The sequence below is a fragment of the Bos grunniens genome, chromosome 20 (assembly GCF_055505025.1).
Source record: "Bos grunniens cultivar Pamir isolate PY7600 chromosome 20, Bosgru_T2T1.0, whole genome shotgun sequence".
Classification (NCBI taxonomy): domain Eukaryota; kingdom Metazoa; phylum Chordata; class Mammalia; order Artiodactyla; family Bovidae; genus Bos; species Bos grunniens.
In genome coordinates this window covers 47,277,922-47,301,351 of record NC_141184.1, presented here as the reverse complement: position 1 = coordinate 47,301,351, position 23,430 = coordinate 47,277,922, and the positions used below count along the sequence as shown (strand labels likewise).

The 23,430-nt window shown below is 46.0% G+C and overlaps 1 protein-coding gene across 1 annotated transcript in view; it reads right to left on the bottom strand.

Moving 5' to 3' along the window:
• SNX18 (sorting nexin 18) overlaps window positions 1–22,401 on the bottom strand; it is a 28,788-nt gene extending 6,387 nt beyond the window's left edge. Inside the window, exon 1 of the mRNA XM_086361690.1 lies at window positions 20,483–22,401. Within this exon, the coding sequence (XP_086217816.1) occupies window positions 20,483–22,109 (1,627 nt within the window). The 5' untranslated portion in view covers window positions 22,110–22,401. The remainder of the gene's footprint in view (window positions 1–20,482) is intronic.
• Between the last annotated feature and the right edge of the window lie 1,029 nt (window positions 22,402–23,430).

Below are 23,430 nucleotides of genomic sequence, written 5' to 3'. Positions count from 1 at the left end.
AATATTTATAAGATGTCTGATTTTCTTATCTTTGAAGCATACAATTAGGGTGCTACAAAAAAAAAATCGAAAAGGCAGCACATATTTCATTATTTTGAAAATTTAAACTCAAACTTACATGGGGGGGGGTGGGAGGTTTTGTCTTCCCCCCACCTCCCCCCTTCTCACCGACTTAGATTCTATTGGAAAATTATATAAGTCAAGAACTATCACCAAAAATAGTAATATACAATCCCTGGATGGGCTTTGCCTTTGTTTGCTCTAGTGCAGCTGGATAGCCCAGCCAAAAATTATTTTGCAAAATAGGAAGAACAGAACAAACCACTGAAGAGAAGCACCCAAAGGGCAATTTCACTTGGAATTTTGGTTTAAGGCACTTAATACAATTCAAATCTATTAGCATAATGCATCAGGATTGCAAGGAGCAAGGAAACAGGTGAAATATGTTTATCAGAAAGAGACAAGGTTCCTATTTTAGGGACTCGAATTGTTTTTTGAGGTGACAAGTTTTACATGCCTGAAACCATTAAAGACCTACACAAGATAGAAAATGAAGGTATTGAACAGCATTCTATAAATGTACAAACTGGTAGAAGAGGGAGTGCTCGGTGTAATCAAGGAAGATTATGTCTTCACAAAATTGGACCCACGAATTTGGAGCAAATTTTAAAACCACAATGTCTTTTAACTAAAATGTAGTTAAATTGGTTTCCCTCCAGACCCACCTTCTGAAGAAAGATGATTAACAAAAAACAGGCTGACAGCAATATACTTTTTGAAAAATCGAAAGAGTTCCCGAGTTGACAGCAATCCAGTTCTCTAAGCATCTGGCTGTTACATTTCAGGATGACAACCCACAGACCTTCAACCCCAAGCCCCCCCAAAAGTAAGTTATCTTTTGTAAAATATTATTGACAGTTAAAAAATTATTTCCTTCAAGAAGAAAACCATTCTGCGTTTAAATATTCACCTCACAAGCCTCTGATTAGTTTTTCCCATACAGTTTTAACAAATACTAAGGGTTTAGTGTGTTTTCTTATGAGAAAGATAAAGTCAAATCATTCAATAAGCTAATTATGGAAGTTAATTAGTTTACTGTCTGAGAGTATACAGAAAAAAAAGAAAAAACCACTGGGGAATTGATGAACAGAACTACTTTCTGGAGTTTCCCTGAAGCTTCCCTCTACCCCACTTCTACCCACTGCACTTCTAAACTCTGGCTTCTCTCAAGGTCAAAGTGGGAACATACTTTTCCAATAGAAATGTATTACAAACATCCATTAGATATAAGTAAAATAGTTTTACTATTAGAACTAGGACTTACGTTTTGTCACAGACAGTGTATTCTTGCAGTTTATTTGCCAGTTCTCAAACTGGGAATTATCTGTACACACATCTACGCTTCCCATATTTCCAAATCTAAAATATTAAACATCACAAGGCAGAGAGAGCCACATTTTCAATCAGGTTTAGCTTCTAAAGAGTGAAGAGTTGGAGAAAGAAAACTATTGGGGGCAGGGTTAGATCCCTACAGACTTGTTACTTCTAGGATAGCTTAAAATATTAACTTGTAGCTAAGAATCAACTGCAGAGGTACAATGTAACCAGCTGCAGAGTTGTAACAAACATTGCGGCATATTTTAAGTACTCTCTCAGCTGTACCAAACCCAAGAGGAGTGTAAATAAAAGCTAGAAACATGGCCCAGAATCTAAAGATCAACAGGAACGCATACTTTTATCACGCAGTCAACACAAAAACAGGCAAAGGTTTTCAAAACCTGTATTTTTTTTTAAACTTTATTTTGCATTGGGGTAGAGCCGATTAACAATGCTGTGATAGCTTCAGGTGAACAGGGAAGGAGCTCAGCCACACACATACATGTACCCATTGACCCCCAAACTCCCCTCCCCCAAAAGCTGTACTTTGATAGTGGCTAATTTAGGAGCAATCTAACCCTACCAGGCCTCTGCTGTCACAAACATCACACTGTCACCCTGCTTTTGTAACAGTAAGGAAAATCAAACAATAAGGGGGAGAACTTATAAAATAAAGCCTAGGGTGAAAAGTGGTTGCTTCTGGATTAAACAAAAGACCCATAAAACTCATGGGTAGGGCAACTGTTTTAAAGTGAAAGAAAATTAAAAATAGGAGGGATCAGAAGGAAACATATTTCAGAGTAGGAACACAAGTACATAACTACAAAATTATTTCTCGGGCTAAAAGACAAACATTATATGGGGTTATATATGGACAAAATAAGGTTTTATCAAGAAAAGAAAATAGAGGCAATCATTAAATTCTGATATTAAGTAAGAAGAGGCTGACATCACAGAACAATGAACACATTCTTCATTAAGATACTTATAGCCAATAACAAGACAAAATAACAAGAAGGTAATACATGAAAAATGGTGCAGCCTCCCCAAGTTACACAACTAAAAATAAATTCTTAAAGGGTATTAGAAATACAGGAAAAGGTATTCATGAACGTGGGCAATGTATTTCCATCACACCCATGACTGTGCTCCCCAACAGGCAAAAGCAATCTAGTTCCCATGCAGGACACTGGGCTGAGTTGGACACATTTCAGGTGTTTCTTCCCCAGGGAATCTCTGTGGCGGGGAGGCAGAAAGGAATACAGAGATGCGCTTCCCAGGTGGCGCTGGTGGTAAAGAACCTGCCTGCCGATGCAGGAGACGTAAGAGATGCGGGTTTGATCCTTGGGTTGGGAAGACCCCCTAGAGAAAGGCATGACAACCCACTCCAGTACTCTTGCCTCGAAAATTTCATGGACAGAGGAGCCTCGGGGGCTACAGTCCATGGGCCCCAAAGAGTCTTTTCATAATACAGAGTCACCCCTCCTAAAAAGGCTTCCAGGCTAAGAAGGAACTTGCAGCTGAGCACTCAATCTAACTATTAAAATAGTTGGACAAATTATTAAAGGATTTCCACAGGATAGAAAGTTCACTCAGGAACTGATCAGCCTAAACCTTTATTCCAAAGGATGGAGCAGGACCATGACAGATTTCTACCACTACCACTGGGGAAGCTGGAAGAACTGAGTCCTTTGGTAAGAAGGGCAGAGTTGGGTCTCCGATTTTTTTTTTTCAATGAGCTATAAGGTTGTGAAAGTTAAACGAGGTTTTGGTACAGTTTTTTTCAGTCTCTCTAGCAAGAGGCTGTGACTTGCCCAAAGTCCCACAGCTAATTCCTAGCAAAGAACTTGCCCTTCCTACCTGCCTGCCAGCCCTGCCACTCTCCACTTAACATTCCAGTCAGGGCCTCTGCTCCACTCTCTTGAAAAGGGTCCTTCCCTTTCTACATTTGGAGTCATAAAAGGAAAACTAAACCAGTATTTCAACTTTGCTTTAGGACCTGCTATTAACAAATCTCCCAGACTTTTTTGGCATTCTTAGCTGACTCTGTACATGCAAAATTCCTAACTGCGTTCATTTTGATACTTATTGAAATTACTCAGGCTCAGAGAAAGGCATTTTGCCCATTTCCCATCACCAAACCCAGCAGAACTCATGTCCTAACTTCATTCCCACTCCTCTCCTCCCATGCTCTGGGTATTTTACCAATGTGAGCATAATTTTAAAGCATGCTCAGGTCAGAAGGAGCATCTTAATTAATAACCCACATGCACTCAATTTTAGAGGAATGATATTATGCACACTTGTGGGGAACACAAAATAATGACACATAGAAGAATCCAATCACATGATTAAGTTCATTATTATTATAACCTTAAAGGGCTCAAACTCATAGATCAATTACAATCCAGGAAGTCAGCACCATTTTCAAAAGCATCACATTATTTACACAGCATGCCATTAAATTATGTACATCAGTAAAACTGTTCAGGAAGCATTTCATTGCCATTTTGGTTTTTCTAGAATGAGAGCACTGAAGCTCTGGTATCATCTAGTCAAAGAGAACATGTGAAGAATAGCCAACAGTCAGGAACAGTCTTCACTTCTTTAAATTTTGAGAGCAATTGCTTAGGGAAATATGTTTGGAAACTGTACACAGTTTTCTTTTTAAAAATATAATGTTTATTTTTTCCCTTGCAATTTAAAAAGTAATACACATACATGTAGAAAATGCGGTAGGATTTCAGGCTTGGCCAGAGACTGCCTTGCTCTGGAAGGGATGTCTGAGCCCTAGAGAGCGAACAGTGATGCCAGGGCAGAAGAGAACAGGATGGCAGTTAGCGACAGTCAACCAGCTGGCTCTCTGTTGCCCTCAAGCAACAACGGCTGCTCAACCCTGTTTTCACAGATTTGATCATTCTGTGTTACATGTGTCAATTTTGATCGGTTCCATGAGCTGAAGTATAAAGCACATTAGCCGACACTGTTACACTACACTGAACCCTGCTGTATCATCTCCTTCTGATTTGCAGAAAGAAAGCATTGCCCTGGCAACTTCTGACCCAGCAAAACCAGAAAGGGGCAAAAAAAAAAAAAAAAACCCAACCCACTCACATACTGCAGTGCCTCAGACATTTTAACCAGGGAGGCTCTAAACTCACTTGAGTTTATCTGGCCTCCCTTCAGTTTCTCTGGTTAAGGCCCTCTCCTCCACCTTCACCTTCCCAGGCCCCACCCTACCCCCTAGGCTTGCTGGCTGCTCCAAAAGCTCCCAACCCACTAGTCTCTGCACCTGAACGTTGCCTTCCTTTCCTTAACCAAATCTCTTATTCTCCTATGCTTTGTCCCTCCTCGGACCAATTATACAAAAGGTTCAGTCACTAAGCAACAGGGATCCAAAGGCTACATTTTCTTCCTTAAAAAAAAAAAAAAGAATTAGAAGAAAAAAGTAAGCGCTTCATTTAATTTTGAAATCATGAATGTGCCAAGAACATTAACAAGATTTTGTCTTCCTGGGGCCCTGGCCCAGAAAACGCAGGCAGTGAGGAATAGAACAGGAGACGGGCTGAAGGGCACAGGGACAGCTGTACAGAAGCTGCATGAGCTAGACCTGTTTTTCTTCATTCCCTGGTACTTGTGAAATGTTGAAAGAAAATGCTAATTTGGCCAACGTGGCCTATTTCACTCCTACCCTCCCATCACTGGTACCCACCCCTGGGTCCCTGCTAACTCCCCAGTAACTCCTTCCCCCTAAACTTTCCTCCCTCCTTTCGGTTTCCATCCACCCACTCGTTGACTCTTCTTCCCCTCTCTCTGCTCCAATATTTACTTTTTTATTTATTTTTTTTATTAGTAAAATAGCTCCCAAAACAAAGACTGACATTTACATAAAAGGGGCAGGATAGGATGGCTATCCATCCAGGGAACACAGTCCCATGTGAGCACCTGCTCTATGCAAAGCTCTGGTCTGTACTCCGCATGTCTAGCTGTTGTTTTTTTTTTAACTTTAACCTGGAAAGAAAAGCAAGGATGACTCTTTTGTTTTCAGAGGTGGACAAGAGGCTTAAGCAAGGTAAATAACTTTACAAGGTGTCAGCTACATGTGAATCTGGTCTGCTTCCTAACCCACGCAGTTCCCTGTACCTGCCCAACTGGGGCTGCCTCCTGCCTGAGACCTCAAAGCCCCACAGACCAGGCCCAGAACACAGGGCACCACACCACACCAAGCCTCCAGAAGCCTCATGTTGGGATAAGCAACCCATGAATCACCTCCATGGAGAAGGAAAGGGCAACCCACTCCAGTATTCTTGCCTAGGAAATCCCATTGACAGAGGAGCCTGGAGGGCTACAGTCTATGGGGTCGCAAAGAGTAGGACACGACTGAGCAACCAAGCAGGCACGCACGAACCGCCTCCAGGCCCTCACAATTCTATTTATTCCTGCATCAAGTCTGACTAAGTGGGCTCCAGATTTGGACCATGTAAATAAACTTGAGAGCGTGCAAATAGTACCACTGAACTCGTCAGTGAGAGCAACTTTTTGAAGGGACAAAATGTCCCTAGAGCCAAGAACTATCAAAATTCAAAGATACAAGTAATTTAAAATTCACTTTCAATTTCAATTCACAATGAGAACTTTTGAGTCATTCAAAAAAAAGAGAGAGGGTCAGGACCAGGATAATAAATTACAAAAAAAATAAAATAATAATAACAACAACAAAGACCTGATTGCTTGATGATGAAAAAAATTAAAGAACCTTAAAGAACTCAGGCCTCTAAGTTTGGGTCCTGAAGATACAATAAGAAGCTGTTTGTTCTGGTAAAAGTCTTATTATTTCCTAATTAAGCAGCTCTTTTAGCTCCATTCAGCAATCAGCAGAAGTGTACAGGAAGGATGACATTTAGTATGAATGAAAACATCCACTGACGTGCACCGCATCTTAAAACGTTGGATTACTTCTACTCACTATGTACATACATCCATACAGCTCACCTTGTCCAGGAATGAAGATGGAAATCATATGATTATATCTCTTGTGGCCCATTTGGTAGCATAGGTTGTTCTGTTCACAGCTAGGAAATGTTATATATAATAAAGGTTCTCGTGTTTCAGCTTATATTAAGTGTTAAATACATGATAAAGATACTAGGGTGATAGATTCAAGGGAATACTGTAAAAATAGTGTTTTTATTTCAGAAGACTCTGGATACAATGGTGAAAACGTTGATGTGCTTATGGCCAAGCAAAGAGAGATAAAGACCAGAATTTGAAGATTAAAAAACATGTATCATTTTCTTTCTTAAAGGTTTTCTACCCACAGAATCATAATAAAATAAGGTAGAAGGAATATTCTTGATAATCATGAACATACAATAAAACTCGAATGAAACAACTGATGCTGTAAAACAGAATCCATAGTGTGGTTAAAATTCAGAGAATACACTTGATGCCTGAGGTGCACAGTGGGTAGTTCCTAATTCCTAATCCTTTTGTTTCCTGATATACACACATGGGTATAGGTCTGTACAAATAAAGCAGCATTAGGGATATTTGCAAGCTGCCAAGCACTTTGGATTTAAATGACCTTTGACATACAACAAAACATACCTATACCTAAGACTAAAATGGACTTTGGAAACTACCTTTAACCAAATGTAAAACCTTAAGTTTCTTTTTTTCTAGGAAGATAAAGGGAGGCCCAAGCTAAGAGGTGGTGCAGTAGTAAAGAATTCGCCTGCCAATGCAGGAGATGCAGATGCAATCCTTTGACTGGGAAGATCCTTGGAGAAGGAAATGGCAACCCACTCCAGTATTCTTGCCTGGAGAATCCCATGGACAGAGAAGCCTGGTGGGCTATCGCCCATGGAGTCGTAAAAGAGTCACACGACTGAGCACACACGCACACAGACTGACATAAATCTAACAGGAGCTGCTAAGCAGACAGGCCCTTCTCTATGGGGGAAGGAATAGAGTGAGGTGGCACTGGCCCTTTAGAAAAGAGACAGACATGTTAGGTACACATCCAAAGCCAGATCCGTGGTTCCCAGGACCGCTTCTGAGAGGGCTGCAGTTACTACTACAGTTAGAACAATGTTTTCAAAGGATCTTTTTCTTTCTTTCAAGTATTCTTCCCAAATAATATCTAGTTTTTAACTTTAGAAATGTAATTGTAAACCCCAGCGTTACCAGCTGCTACTTAAGCTACAGTGGGTACTAAGTGGTGAGCAGCCCAGCATTAATGGCTTCCTACAGTGCTGTTTGCTGTGGCCATTATGATCGGCACTTCACATCACTTTACAATCATTACACTTTGGGGAAGATTCCTAAATCAACAGTTTTAAACTTAAGCACACTCTTGGCCCTGGGGTGTCCCTGCTTTCTGCCAATGGCGGGGACCAGGTTTCCACTGGCCACATCTAGACTTCCTGAACCAATCATAAATAAACAACTGAAGTCAAAACAATCTACCAATAGAAATACAGTATTTTAAAAGACATAAAATATAACTCAAAACACATGAAAACTTATAGATTACCCATGCTGACATTTACTAGCATTTATAAAGATTTCTCACTGCAGGCAATAGGTGGGCTTTTGTGAAAATCACAAATGTCAATATAACGAAATATAATAAAAAGTCCAGAAAATGGGATTTTCTAAGGATCCCTTCAGCCCCATTCCTTCTCTTTCCCTCTAATCTTTCTTTTCTTAAACCTACCTATTTCTATTCTTGGCATCACTACTTTCTGTCACTCAAACTTAATACTTCAAAGGTAACTCTAGACTCAAGCTTCCCTGGTGGCTCAGTGGTAAAGCATCTGTCTGCAATGCAGGAGATGCAAGAAACGTGGGTTGGATCCCTGGGTCGGAAAGATCCACTGGAGGAGGAAACGGCAACCCACTCCAGTAGTCTTGCCTGGGAAATCCCATGGATAGGAGAGCCTGATAGGCTAGAGTCCACGGGGTCACAAAAGAGTTGGACATGACTTAGCAAGTAAACAATAACTCTAGATTCAAGAGAGCCACCCCTCACCAGTCCTACCACTCTCCCTGACAGGTGTCTTCAGTTCACCTGCTCTTTCAAAGCCTGCCTCGAGCCTGGTCTACTAACAAGCCTCTGCAGGTCTGTACTCAGCCAATAGGAGCAGCTTCCTGGGAACCAGGCTGCACTCGGGGGACGCATGCCAAGAGCTCACAGTTAGGTTCTATGGCTCACCGCCTTCCTGCCGGCAAAGTGGGGATAAAGAGAGAATTTACCTCAAAATCTTCCATGAGGTTTAAATAGATATAATCCAGTGCAAAGCACCATGCCTGATGCACAAAAACCCTCAATGTACATTTGCTACTTTTATCACAGTTCAGAAGTCACTCTTCAGTTTCAAACCTTTAGTGGCTGCTGACTGCCTATAGGATAAAACAATTTTCTAGCAGGCATCCTACCTATTGTAGCATAAAGAGTACTGACCTCAGGTCAGGGCTAAAAGTGAACTCAAATCCTAGGTCTCCTTATTAGCTGCGTGATTCTGGAAATCACTCAACTTCCTTGAGCCTCACCTGGCACCCAGTTGGGGAGTTAAACAGCTATACTGGGTTGAACAGTATCTCCTCACAAAAATTCACATCCACTTGGAAACTGTAACTGTGACCTTATTTGGAAACAGGGTCTTTGCCCACATAATTAGTTTGGGTGAGGTCACACTGGATTGGGCTTCCCAGGTAGCTCAATGGTAAAGAATCCACCTGCCAATGCAAGAGACGCAGGTTTGATCAAAGATCCCTGGGGGAAGAAATGGCAACCCACTTCAGTAATCTTGCCTGGGAAATCCCATGGATAGAGGAGTTTGGCGGGCTACAGGCCATGGGGTTGCAAAGAGTCGGACATGACTGAGTGACTGAGCATGCAAGCACAAGGCCATACTGGAAGAATGGGCCCTAAATCCAAAGTGGTAGCATCCTTAAAAGAAGGAGATGAGCACACAGGGAGAATGCCAGGTAAAGATGGAGGCAGAGACTGGAGCCATGAGTCTACATGCCAAGAACAGCAAGGATTGCCGGCAACCACCAGAAGCTGGAAGGATCCTCCAGCCTTTGGAGGGAGAGCGGCGCTGCCGATGTCTTCATGTCAGACTTCTAGACTCCGGAACTGGGAGAGAACAAACTTATACTTTTCTTAAGCCACCCAGTTTGTGGTAATTTGTTACAGCAGTCCTGGCAAACTAACTCAACAGCTAATCATTATTGCTTAGAGACATATTTGCCATAGAAAATGGTTATTCCAGGTGTCACACAAAGAAACTGAGGCTGAGCGAAGCTGCTGGTGGGAACTCAGCCCCATATGGTTGAGGTCCAGGCTCACGACCACTCTGCTGCCACACCCACCCCTGAATGGAATTAGATGCAATGGATGTGACTGCCCGGAATACTGCTGTTCACGCAGTAAGTACTTAAAAATGGTAGCAACAGCCACACATACATCAACTCCCTAACCTGCTTGACCTCCAAGTCAAGGGTCAGCAAACATTTTCTTTAAGGATCAGACAGTAAATATTTGATGCTTTGCAAGTTGAGGCAAAATTGAGGCTTATACAACCATTAAAAAAAATATACATATATATATAAAACATCCTTAAGCTCAAGTGCTATAAATGAACAGGCACCTGGGTGGGTTTGACCTGTTGGCTGCAGACCCCGATGCATCTTCCGGCATCTTTGCTGGCAGGTCCACAGGCTCAGTGTGCAGGGCATTTTATTCTCCCTGCCCCTTCCCCCACTCCTGTTGGCCAACACCTCCTTCCGTCTCCTCTTCCCCACCTCCAAAGACATTCTCTCAGGTTAGTATTTCACCATGTCTTGCCCGAACTATTCCAAGAACTTCCCATCTTGCCCCACCCCGAGCCACCCTTCACACCCGTCACCAGGACTGCAGGCCCGATCACATCAATACCCCTGTTGATCTTCCATGAGGCTCCCTCCATCACCTCCAGGATCAAAACCACGAGGACCTTTCTTAAGAACACCAGTGTCTAGGCTACATGTTCCTGCCTTTCAGATTCAGTGCATCCAGAAGGGGCCCTATGTCCAGCTGCAACCATGCCAAGGCTGATGTGAGAGGCAGCCGGGTTTAGTCCCTGATTTTTGTACTTATGGTTCCCTCTGCCCAGAATGCCCTTCCCTGCGCTGCCCACCAGGCAAACTCCCAACTGCTTTTCAAAACTCTTCTTCAGCTGAGACAGGGAGGAGCCACCCTTGAACTCTGCATAGTTAACCACACCTCCTCTGTCCTACTTCACACCGTGGCATGTGCTACCGTGCCTGTATGGGTCACACTGTATAGTGACAGCTAACTCACCTGTCAGCCTCCCTCAGTGACCTAAGCTCTGGGCATGGAGCCTATCAGCTCTTATATGCTTATCAAACCTATCCCAAAGCATTTCCAGATCAACCATGCACTGTCCATCAATGTTCCTCCAAAAGGCAAAATACAACTATCTTTCAAAGGGAAAACCAATGCTACCACTCAAACCTCTAACACAACCCTGGACTCTCATGCACTATTATTACACAGGAACTAAGTCAGATCCACCTCTCATTTCAGTTTTCTGCACACACATTCTCCCTCCCTCATGGAACTGCATTTTCCCTGAGGGCAGGCACCTCCTGCCCAACACCCACACCCAATGGTTTGTGCATCCAAGTCACTCAACACCCTGAACACACAGGCTCTAATTCACATGTTTTGAATTAAGCAAAAGGGACCCCAGGGAAAGAGTAGTATCATGAAAGCTTACCAAAGAGGAGAGAAACATACGATATACGAGTTTAAACACCAAGAATCAATATAAAGTTCAATCATGAGGTACATAATTCTTCTGGCACATAAAATGAAGCATTTTCAAACTTCCTCTCCTCCTCCCCACTCCAGTGAATTTTGGAAAGTCATTTTGTAGATACTTAAGTCTAAGACTTAAACTGCTCACATGTTCATGACTTCACCCATAAAACACATCCAAATCCTATCTTTATTTCCTGTACGCTTTTAAATCCTGTTATCCATCATCACATAAATAGAAAAACAAAAACATTCTATAAATTACAGAAGAAATCTATTTCAAAATTAACCAAGAAGTACTTTGGAGTGCCTACTTCATTAATTCAACAAGCATTCATTAAATACTTACTATGCATGTATGAAATAGTGGAACTTTATACTTGAGGAACATAAAAACACGATCCCTGCACACTAACCAAGCAACATACAGTCTCTGGCACACCAGTCAGCATTCTATCAGCAAAGACGACTTAGAAAAGGGCTGGGATACTCCAAGGACAGGAACTTGACCTGGGGCTTGACTGTGAATGCGCCGCGTAGGGGAGATGTGGAACAGAATGCAGGAGCCTGTCCACCCTCAAGGCTTACACTCAAGTCCTAATAGCCCATCCCCACCCCTGTGTCACTCACAGCCTTCCTCATCTCAGCTGATGGAAACTCCATTATTAGCATTGATGAAGCCCAAATCAGACTCACTCTGACGTCTCCTCTTCCTCTCAGGTGCCACATCTGTTCCTTTAGGAAAACCTGCTGATTCTATCTTTAAAATAAATCTAGAGTGAAATCTCACTATCTCATCATCTCTCAGCCACATTATCAGATTTACTGGCCCCTAGCTACATCTATGGGGTCACACAGAGTCGGACACGACTGAAGTGACTTAGCAGGAGCAGCAGCAGCAGCTTCTACCTTTGACCTCCCCACCCTGCCTCATCCCTGCCCATTCTCTTCTTAGCACAGCAAGTGGAGTAAGTCTGTATATCACTCCTTCCCTCAAAACCTGCAATGGCTCCCGTCAAACTAGGGCTTTCACTCCAAATCCTAATGGCCTAGGAAGCCCTGTAAGTCGAACCTTCTGGGCCCTCCCCTCCCACTCAGACTCTCTTAGCACCCATCACCTGTCTCCCTGCCGTTCCTCAGCAGGCCCAGCACACACCCACGCTAGCACCTTTACCCCAGCTGTATCTCCTGCCTGAAGAACTCTGCCCCCATACCTGTTTGGTTACCTCCCTCACCTCCTTAAATCTCATCTTCTCGATGATCATGCTTTTCAGTACGTACCTCATTCTGCCTCCTGCCTCCGCAAGTCCACTTGTTCTGTTCCACATCTATTTTCCCCCTAACATATACCATGAGGTGGGTGACTGTCACTGCGCTCCAGATTCAAGCTCCTGGGTCGCCTCATCAGGTCGACCAGCATCGCCCTGTGCCCCTCCGGCCGCAGAGACCAACTGACTCAGCCTTACCTGGGCTGGGCCACCGTGGTGGGCACGGAGAGGGTCTTCTGTGCCCAGAGCGCCTGTGGCTTGGTGGTCTAGCCTACTTCTGTGCCACCCTTAGGAGCGTTCATTCCCCCTCGGCCCCAAGGTCCCCCAGTGACCTGCTCTGGAGGTGGGGACAGGCCCAGATTGTGGCGTTGAGGCAGGTGGTGGGCACACCTGGGGCCCGGTCGCCAGATTCTTTCTGACCGAGGTGTTTTTCCCACTGCACTCTGGAGGTGGGGGCCAGCCTGGGTTGTGAGGGGTGACCCAGAGAGGCTGCTGTGGGTGCAGGTGCGGTTCCCCGAGAGTCCCTTGGACTGCAAGGAGATCAAACCAGTGAATCCTGAAAGAAATCAACTGTGAATATTCACTGGAAGGACTGATGCCGAAGCTGAAGCTCTAGTACTTTGGCCACCTGATGCGAAGAGTGACTCACTGGAAAAGACCCTGATGCTGAGAAATTGAAGGCAGGACGAAAAGGGGATGACAGAGGACGAGATGGCTGGATGGCATCACCAACTCAATAGACATGAGTTTGAGCAAGCTTTGGGTGATGGTGAAGGAGAGAGAAGCCTGGCATGCTGCAGTCCATGGGGTCGCAAAGAGTCAGACATGACTGAGTGACTGAACTGAACACATATCATACTTGGACACACATTATAATTACTCAGTGTGTGTTTTTTCTTTGTGTCTCCACCCTGCTAGAATGCAAACTCTACAAGGGTGGTGATCTTTGCTTTGACTTCTGGTGCAACCATAGCATCTTTACTAGTGTCTGATGGGCACTTAAATATTTGTTGAATAAAATCAGGTTTACCTTTCAGAGGATCCCATGAATAAACTGAATGATGTTAAGCTCTCCTCCCTAACCAGTGCCTCCCTACCTGCTAAATAACAAATAAAACTTCTTTATCAGAAGAAAAAAGTCACATCACAGTGAGAGATACAAAGTTCCAAGGAAAGGGAGAAGAAATGACATGTGGCTAAAAGTCGTCCACCTTGAAGTTTAACCGAGCTACAAATGCAAGATCAACAGTGCAAGACTGGCTCTATGTCTGAAGAGGAGACAGCACTTAGAACTCAAGGTGAGCTACAGCTTGTAGGAGGGGACAGCCCATCACACCTTCTCTCTTTGGTGGCCCTATTAATTACACCCTCATCTGGGTCAGAGGAAAGCTGCTCCAGCCACCCAGCACGCCTTGGCGTCAGCACACCTGGGAGCTCTCATCACAGGCTGGAGGCCAGGGAGTCATCACTTTCACAGTCGCAACACCTGGCAGGGGAAGACCTGGATGCCTGTTTGCTGATCCGAACTAAATGTGCGTGACTCTTCTTTCACGCCAACCGATAAAGGATTCTCATGCCCCTAGATTACAGAGACACATAAACAAATAGAATGCTCTTGAAACTAGCCTGAAACAAGGTCAAAATGTTCACTATATACTTTGGAATATTTTATTATTATTATTTTTTTGATATTTTGTTTTCAACGCAGGAGCGATGCTATTGAAAGAGTTAACCAACAAAACGACATCTAGGAAACCGTGACCCTCAGAGTTTCAGGTGATAGAACTGAGGCTCAGAAACGCCAGCGCTTGTGCAAGGACACAGGAATCTGGAGGAAGAGAGAGGCTGACAAGAGACAATTTACATAAACTCCTTAATGTGAACCACAGCAAACTGGTGACTCCAATAACACCAATGATTACTCCAGTCACCATTTTTCCTGGTGTGCAAAATAACAGCTGCATTAAAATACAGCACTCAACTATTGTACCTGTGACTCTATGGGGTTTTACACTTTGTCTGCAATTCTGGCGGTAAAAGGCCACCTGAAGGGATGATAAGATCTCTGGAATTGTCTTTTAAGGGAGAGTATCTCCCATCTTAAAAGTATCTTTATACTTTGCAAAATCAATTGCTTAGTGAGCAACTACTAAGAACCGTAACATTTGGTCTTCATGATGACCTTATGAGGAAGTGTTCCCTCTGTCAGGGAGAAAACGGGGCTCACAGAGGTTAAAACAGCTGCCCAAGGATCCCCACACATCTGGTCACCCAGATGTCAGGCTGGCCCATGGTGACCGGACTCTGCTGTGGGGCTCCAGAGTTGACTCAGCCCCCCATCAGACCCAGACCAATCCCATCTGCTCTGTACAGCCCCGGGGACTCTCAGCACCCTGGAACACAGCTTCCCTGCCACCAGTCAAAAAACTCTGTGATGGGACTTGCTCTGCACCCCCACTGCAACAACAACAAAAACCTCCATGAGGATCAGAGTCCTGTCTGTCCCTCTTGCTGACACAAATCGAGTCTGTGCTCTGTAAACATGGGATGACAAACAGTTCAGGTCTTCTGGGCACAGTGTCTCTAAACAGAGCTAAGCATTAGTGTGCTATTTGTGTGTGTGTGTGTGTGTGATCATCATAAATAGATAGCAAATTAAGTCTAATTTGATATGAAACTTTAGTTTTAAAAAACACTTCGAGAGACAGCAGATTATTTAGCCTGAAAAGAAAACTGTCATGTTGGTAAGGGTTGTTTAGGTTCCACACGGTCTTTGAAAATTCAAAAATGACCAGATAGGAGGCTGTGCATATGACACTTCAAGAGGACAGACAGTCAGCTGAGCCCAAGATTCCTCAGAAGACCGTGAGTGGCGGTTCGGGTCCATGCCACCTCTGGGCTCTACAGTGACCAGCCTAACGGACCAGACTTCCTGATAGGATTCTGTAGAGGGCTTCACGGCTCAAAAAAGAAGTCGGAAAAACCAATGACAAGGTGATGTGAGTAGTGTCCCCACCTAGGTGGTGACCAAGACATTCAGTGGCCAGTCACACTGATGCTTTAACCAAGAGATTCAGTCATGTAAAACAAAAACCCCAAAGGCAAATTTGTCTCCACTAAGAAAATAGAGATTGGGCCAAATCTTAAGGCTGGAACTGAAGTCTCCTTAAAAAATAACTAGGAGTGGATGGGAGAGGAAAAATGGTACAGTTATAGATGAGACAAAAGCAAAAACGGTGAATGACCTCAGTTGCTAGCCCAGACGTTTCAAAGTAAGGATGAGCTTGTAAACAGCCCGCTTAATAGACCTCTTCTCTGTATTTCTGGCACCACCATCTCAGGGCTATGTTTAGACACAGGAGAATGGGGAGCAGAGAGGGAAGGGCTTGCTGTGGCCCAGCCTCACCTCGAGTGCCCTGCCGGGACTCTGGCTATCTTTAATTAATGTCTGGGGGACAGAAGACCAACCCTCCCTGTGCTGACAGGAAGCACAATGGTGAAATTCTACCCACAAGACTGACAGGCTCACTACTGGTGTATCATTCCTGAGGTCCTGGGGTTGTTTTTTGTTCAAAAGGAAGCTCCGTCTGGACCATTTACAGAGGGCAGTGAAGTAGACCCTGCTTGTTTAATTTACGAGCACAGAAAACAGGACTGCCTGTTTATTTGTCTGGTTCTGCATCCCCACTTCACATACTCAGACTATACCAACCAATCACCTTTACATGATTTTATACCTTTTCTCTGGAATACAATTTCCCTTTAAGTCACTGCCTCTGGCTATCTAGTCCAGATTCATAAACAAAGATGAAACCAACATTTCTCATCATCTAACATTACAGTCTTTCCCTTTCACAGAATTCCCCAAGAGATAAGCCCAAAGCTTTTAAACCACCATCACTCGCTGCCTTCCAGATTAAGCTTCATTAAATACCAGAGATTAATCGTATCTTTGGAAACAGAATTGAATATGCTAAGAAACTGATAGTGAAATATATTCTACACACCACACCAAACTCACTAACACTGGCATTATAAAAGCATACAGCAGGCAGGGACGATGAAGAGAAGGGGATAAGAGGCTGCCATTTCAAGAAAAGAAAATCAAGAGCACAGGGTTACAAAGCTCACTGATAGACCTGTGTAGGCTGGTTATCAGCAATCAATGAACCGTCCATGAACAAAGAATTTAAGGGGCTCCTGTGACAACAAAGCAAAATATGAATAAAATTCAAGTTCTGAATTCCATCTACTGTACCTCAGACTACAGAAAACTGCCTTCTTCCTACACTGAACTCCATGAACCAAAATAGGTCTGTTTATCTAAGACTTCATCAGTAGATTAAAAAAAAAAAAAAATATCAGAATTCTAACATTCCCTTTTCGCTGAAGGAAACACAAGGCTCTCTTCATTTTTGCAGAAAGCACTTATGCTAAAACCATGATTAAGCAGTGGCTTCAGTGCTAAGTATGGTCAGTGAACCCCAGCTGACCACACTGCAGGGTGTTCACGTTTCCCACCCTCTTTCTGGAGATGGTTCCTTATGAGCCTCAAATGTCCATCCGGAACCCAGCTGGGTTTTCTGAACGGGGCATGAAGGCAGGCTGCAAAACCGGTGGACTTCCTCCCACTGCACAAGTATTACTCAATGGTTGGGTACCTGGGATGTTCTGTAGAGAAGGATCTAGCAGGACCTGTTTCCCCGTCTATTTTTTATTCCTTAAGTCCATACAGAGAAGGGATGCCAGGTGATCGAGAAAAGAAAACTATCTGGAAGTATGTGAAAAGATCATCGATTTGCCAGAGAAACCCATAACAGGATGTACAGTTAAACTCTGGCCAACAGTCCAGCTCAACACGGTCCAATGGGAACCTCGAGCAAGGAAGGAAACAGGCCTCATCTCTGTTGTCCAGTATGATAGCCGCTGGCTATAAAGCACCTGAAGTATAGCTAGTATGACTAAGGAACCGAATTTTTAAAATTTTATTGAACTGTAACTAACTTAGAGAGTTACGTGTGGCTTACAGACTCAGCATGGAAGAACTCAGGTCCAAAACTCTGGGAAAGCTGGCTGATGGCAGCAGTCTCCTGGATAAGAAAGAGGCTCCAGAGGAGCCTAATGGTCCCGTCCTCTCCCCCCAAGGACAAAGGGAGAAAAACAACTAATTAACTCCCCTTCATAACTGCTTTAGTAATCAAAAAGTACTTTCTAATCTTTTTCTGACTCAACTGAATGTGGGTCTCTTAATATAAGATTGCGTGTGTGCTAAGTCGCTTCAGTCGTGTCCGACTCTGTGCAATCCTATGGACTGTAGCCTGTCAGGCTCCTCTGTCCATGGAATTCTCCAGGCAAGAATACTGGAGTGGGTTGCCAAGCTTTTCTCCAGGGTAATATATGATTAGAACATGTAAAATGTAAAAGGGATAAAACCACTTTTCTCTTACTGGAAACAACAAAGACTTAATAAAAACTTCGGGCCAAATACTCACAACAAAAGATCGCACAAAACTGCTTCAAGATTTTCACTTTTTTTTTTGACTCTTCTCTCAAAAGTCACAGTAAGGTCTACAATATGATTATGTTTTGAGATCCTGAAGGAAAAAACAACTTGCAAACAAAATTCCCAAGTGCTGAGATGAAGATTCATCCCAACAGCAACTGTGTAGTGGGGGTGGGAGGGGGATGTTTCTTCTGCTCCATACAATCATGTGAACATCCAGAACATGTTCAAAAAGCTTCAGCCGTGCTTAAAGCTCATCTGTATTCCTAAAATGGCCAACACTAGCATCCTTGATAAATGCTTGCTGTAAACAAATGCTTTTAGCTTTATGCACTGCACGCTATAGCTTTAAATGGCAGTACATTCTAAAGACATGTTATCCAGGGACACACGCTCCCTGTACATCACACACCAAGGCTACAGCAGAAACAAACCATGTTGAATATCAACTGATGTTCTTTCTGAAGTTCCTGAAGATTATGTTTAGGGCCCTTGAATTGTTTAAACAATGTAAAAATGGTACTGGTTTTAATGAAGGAAGTCTCTCAAATCCCAATAGGAGATGATTTTAGTTCTAGTGTTAAAAAAAAAAATAAACTATGTACATGGCTTAACAGACTACATATAAACTCAAAATAGACTTTATAGCAAACATCAAGTATTTTTTAATCACTTCGACAGCAGAGCCACTCAGCAAGGCTGAGTGTGTGGACAGTAAAACCACTGAATGAACTGATGCTGCCCTGTAGTAGCCAGCCACCTGTGTGTGACTGCAGGCGTCTGTACCTGGCTCCACCCTTTCAACTGTTTACCAACAATCTGCATAAACTCACAGAAACATGTAAAAAGATACCCAGCACTGGATCCAGAATGATGTAACACAGTGGAATTTAAATGTTAGATCCCGCATTAAAGGCTCAAAGAGTCAGTTGCACCAGCACCAACTAAAATATCAAGAATCCAAAGCAATTTATGCAAAAAAGGGGGGTCACAGGGAACAAATATGCAGGTTCAACGCAGGTCAATAGTGATATGGCTGCCCAAACAGCTAATTTAACCTTATACTGCACTTACAAGATGTAAATTGTCAAAAAAAGTTACTCTTCTCCACTGAATCTAGTATTGCAGATGTTTGGGGCAGTGCATTTTAGCAGGGACTACACCAGCATCAGCAAGTTTGCCGGACCCCCCTCTGGGGAGTTAGAAGCCTGTCACCTACTCCGAAGAGGCAGGAGTGCAGCAGAGGGAAAGGAAGCTGCTTTTCCAAAAGTTCTGATGGGCTGACATGACAAGGAAGAAACTTACTTTGTGTGTTTCCAGGGAACAGAAAGAGAATTAAGAGAGGCAAACTTTAGCTTAATACCAGGAAGAACAGGTTAAAGATCTGGGCTGTTTGTAAATGAGCAGTCCCACCTGAAAGGGCAGCGAGCGACTCATTACCCAGGGCCAGAGGCACTGGCCCAAGGAGGTTTCCACCCCCTCAGGAAGGTGGTTAGTGACGTCCTCTTCCCCTCCCCCACACTGAACCGAAGACCTTCTCAGCAAGGCTGCCTCCCCACTCCAACCCCTCCCCATTCTCCCTCTCTCCAGGCAGGCTATCAGAATGCAAGCCAGCGAGTAAGGTTAAGGCAGGAATTACTGCTCTAATTCTGCTCTAATTTATTTTCTAAGAAAACAATCTGCAAACTTCAGTCTTTAGGGACACTAACGACGACTAAATAAAACAAGCTCCGACAGCTGGGCAGCTAACTCGCTGAGATACCAGAAACACTGCTCTCAGACACAATACTCAGATCCTATACATTCTACATCTTAATTTCAGTCGGTTAGTAGACACCAAATTCAAAATGACCAAGCTTAAAGAGAGTAATTTTCTTAAAACTTCCTGAAATTTGGCTGAGTGTTTTACCTTATTTCACAAAGGTCGCAAGCAAGAAGCCTGTGCAGGAAATTCCTATGCCGCCCCATTTAAGTAGTACCTACAGAGAACTGACCCTAATTTCTCTACCAATGCAGGGGCTGAGACGAGCAGAGGGGCGAAAGCAGGACTTACCTTTATCTGCAGATATCCACTCTTGCCCCTGATTTCCACACTTCCCGAAACCCACGGCTAAGTGACACTGCCAGTGTTCAAATGGATGCCTAACATGGCTTGGGTCCCCTTCTGATTCTACCCTAGACACAAGATGACCGATCCCAGAAGCTCATTACCCAACTATTCAAACTCTAAAATGACAGCACTGTCGTCAAAAGTGCTCTCTCAACCTCCTCTGAAGAGAGTACCCGCAGCCTGTCTGGAAAAGCCTGTCTGGAAATATTTTAAGGAGGAAGCTACCAGCCCACCATCTGCCCTACCCTTGGGGCACCGCCTGGCTGCCCACATCCCTGCCGGGATCCCGACCTGTGGGATATTAATCTGAAACAGACAATGGGACTTCTGTCAAAGTGACCCTCTCAGCCTGAACAACACATCCCACACCGTCCGCTCTTAAGGCCAGGCTTTACCTTTCTGGACGTGGATGATGTCGGGGAAGTTGGCCAGGTGGCCCTGATACAACGCCAACAGGTCCATGACCGGGTCCAGGTCTTGCCTGGGTTGCTCGGCGAAGAGCTCGCCGATGGCATCGTAGGCATCTCCGGTGAAGGCGATGGCCTGGTTCAGGCCGGCCGAGAAGGCCTGCTGGTCCAGCTCAAAGGCCTGGCTGAGGCCGCGGAAGGACTGCCCCACCCTCTGGTACTCCTTCTTGAAGCCGGTCACCTGCTTGCGCGCGAACTCGTTGGCTGTGTGGTTGAGCTGCAGCGCGCTGTCGTCCATCTTCTTGGTGAAGCACTTGAAGCCTTCGATCTTGCTCTCCACCTCCTGCAGGTCGAGGGCGGCGGCGGGGGGCGTGCTCAGGGTCAGGAAGAAGTTGGCGCCCACCATCTCATCCTTCTCGGCCTTCCTCTTACCCTGCTTCCAGGCCTTCTCGTCGGTGCTGCTGGGGCAGGTCAGGAAGTGCTGGAAGACGTCGCACTGCGCCAGCACCGGGTGGCTGGCCATGTGGTTCATCCACCAGATGAGGCCCTTTCTGCGCTTGGAGATGAAGTCCTCCTCGAAGCGGCCGGTGGCCTGCTTCTCGGGCAGGTGGGGCACCGAGATGACCGGGAACTTCTCGGCCAGGCGCGCATACAGCCAGTCGAAGTGCTTGTAGCGCCGGTGCACCGGCACCTGCGTGTGCGTGGGCACAAGCTTGTACGAGATGTAGCTCTTCATGCCCTTGAACTTGGTCTGCTTGGTGGGGTCGTCGATGGTGCACTGGAAGGGATAGGGGTTCTCCTGCCACTCGGGGCCATAGGGGCCCAGCACCACGCACAGCTTGTCCCCATCCTTCACGAAGCCCGATGCCTCACCCAGCACGAAAGCCTCCCCGCCAGACTTGACGAAGGTGGAGAAGCGGTTGAGGTTACGGCTCACGGTGGCCGAGCTCTTGGCCCCCGACGGATGGTGCTGCGGGGGCGCAGAGCCGCTGCGGGAGCCCAGCGACAAGTCGGAGCGCGTGGACAGGCGGTAGCGGCCAGCAGCGCCGACGCCCCCAGACGACGAGCCGTCGAGGTCCGGGTAAGCGCCGCTCCCCAGTGCGCCCGGCTCGTCAGCCACGGTGGAGCTGTCGTCCCACTCATCATCCCAGTCATCGTCGCTGCCCTGGCTGGCCTGGTAGCCGCCGCCGCCGTAGAGCTGCTGCGGCGACGGCTGCAGGGCGCTCCCGCCGTACGAGAAGCCCGCGCCCGTCGGCTGGAAGGTGCTCACCGGCGGCGCCTGCTGCGGTTGCAGCAGGGGCTGGAAGGCTTCGGGCGGCGGCTTGAAAGAGGTGGGCGGCGCGGCAGGCAGGGGTTCGAAGCCCCCGGGTGGCACGTTGGCGTAGCGGGCCGGGGCGCCCGGGCCGCCGTCGCCCGCCGGGCCGGGCTCGGGGGCGCGGATCACCTGCACGTAAGAGGCCGGGAAGAGGCCGCGGTCTCCGCGGCTGTTGATCCCCTCGAGCCAGCCCTCGATGTCCTGTTCGCTGCACAGGCTCAGCACCTCGTGCTCCCGCAGTGAGATCTCGCCCGGGTTCTCCGACCTGAAGTCGTAGAGCGCCCGGGCGCGCAGCGCCATGGTCCCGGCACCCCGATGGGCTGCCCCCCCGACCCCCGGCGCCCTGAGCCTGGCGCCCGCCCGAGGGGCCCGCGGTGGTGCCCGCGCCCTAGCGCGCGGAGAGGAGCCCGGAAGGCAGTACACACTCCTGGGCCCCCACCCGCTGGTCGCGCCCTCCGCGCCGCTCCGCTTGCAGCGCAGACTGCCGCGCTGGGCCGCCGCCGCCGCCGGTCGGGGGCGGGGCCCGCGGCCTCCCACGTCCCCAGCTGCGCTAATCCAAGGCCGAGAGCCGCGCGCCAGGCGAGAGCAACCGATGGCCGAGCCGCCGCACACATCCCCAGATTCGACTCCGTGGCCGCCACTGCCCCTTTGTGGCCAGTGCCGTTCAGTGAGGCGCAGGGGTGAGAGCTTGAGGGTGAAGGTTTCTTTTCGGAAGTGAACTGAGATTTTTCTTTTTTAGGCTTTTAAGTTGAAAAAATATATATAGCCTAGAAACAAGTTAATATTTTCATTGCTGATTAACGTTCCCACTCTGAGCGCTCAGTGAATACTCATACAATGACATAAACCCACGCGTCTGTTGAAGGATTTTCAATGAATGTTAGCTATTGCGCTAAGAAAGACGCGAGGCGGGGAGGGGCGCTGTAAACTGACGGAGCAGCTCCCTAACATCTACCCACTGGAGGTTTTTGGTCAAAAAAGAGAGGAGCGTGACAAGAGCAAAGTAAGGAAGGCGCTGCGTTTCAGCAATTAAGAGGCTAAGGGTGGTGCGGCGGAGGGAGGCATTGGAGAGTTTACACTAAAATAAATGTGCTGAGAGAGCTTGCGTTTTGCCTGTGTCCTTTCCCCTTCCTAAAACGCTTGAATGAGAGAAGCTTCCGCCCCAGGCTACTGGGGTCGATCTGTCTTCTGATAATCCCTGCCTGTATGACCTTGAGCAAGTCACTTTTTGCACTCCGGAATTTGTTGTGGGGATTTGATAATCGTGGAATCCCTATTTACAGATGAGGAAAATGAAACGGAGAGCTAGCATTATAGGTGGGAAGCACAGTTTAAGTGTTTGCTGCCGCTGTTGCTGCTGCTGTTGTTATTTTGAAAAGCAAAAACCTCGTCCTCCTTCATAAGAAAGAAAGAAAAGAAAGCGAAGTCACTCAGTCTTTACGACCCCATGGACTGTAGACCACCACGCTTCTCCATCCATGGAATTTTCTAGGCAAGAGTACTGGAGTGGGTGGCCATTTCCTTCTCCAGGGGATCTTCCCGACCCAGGGATCAGACCCAGGGATCAAAGCCAGGTCTCCCGCATTGCAGGCAGACACTTTACCGTCTGAGCCACCAGGAT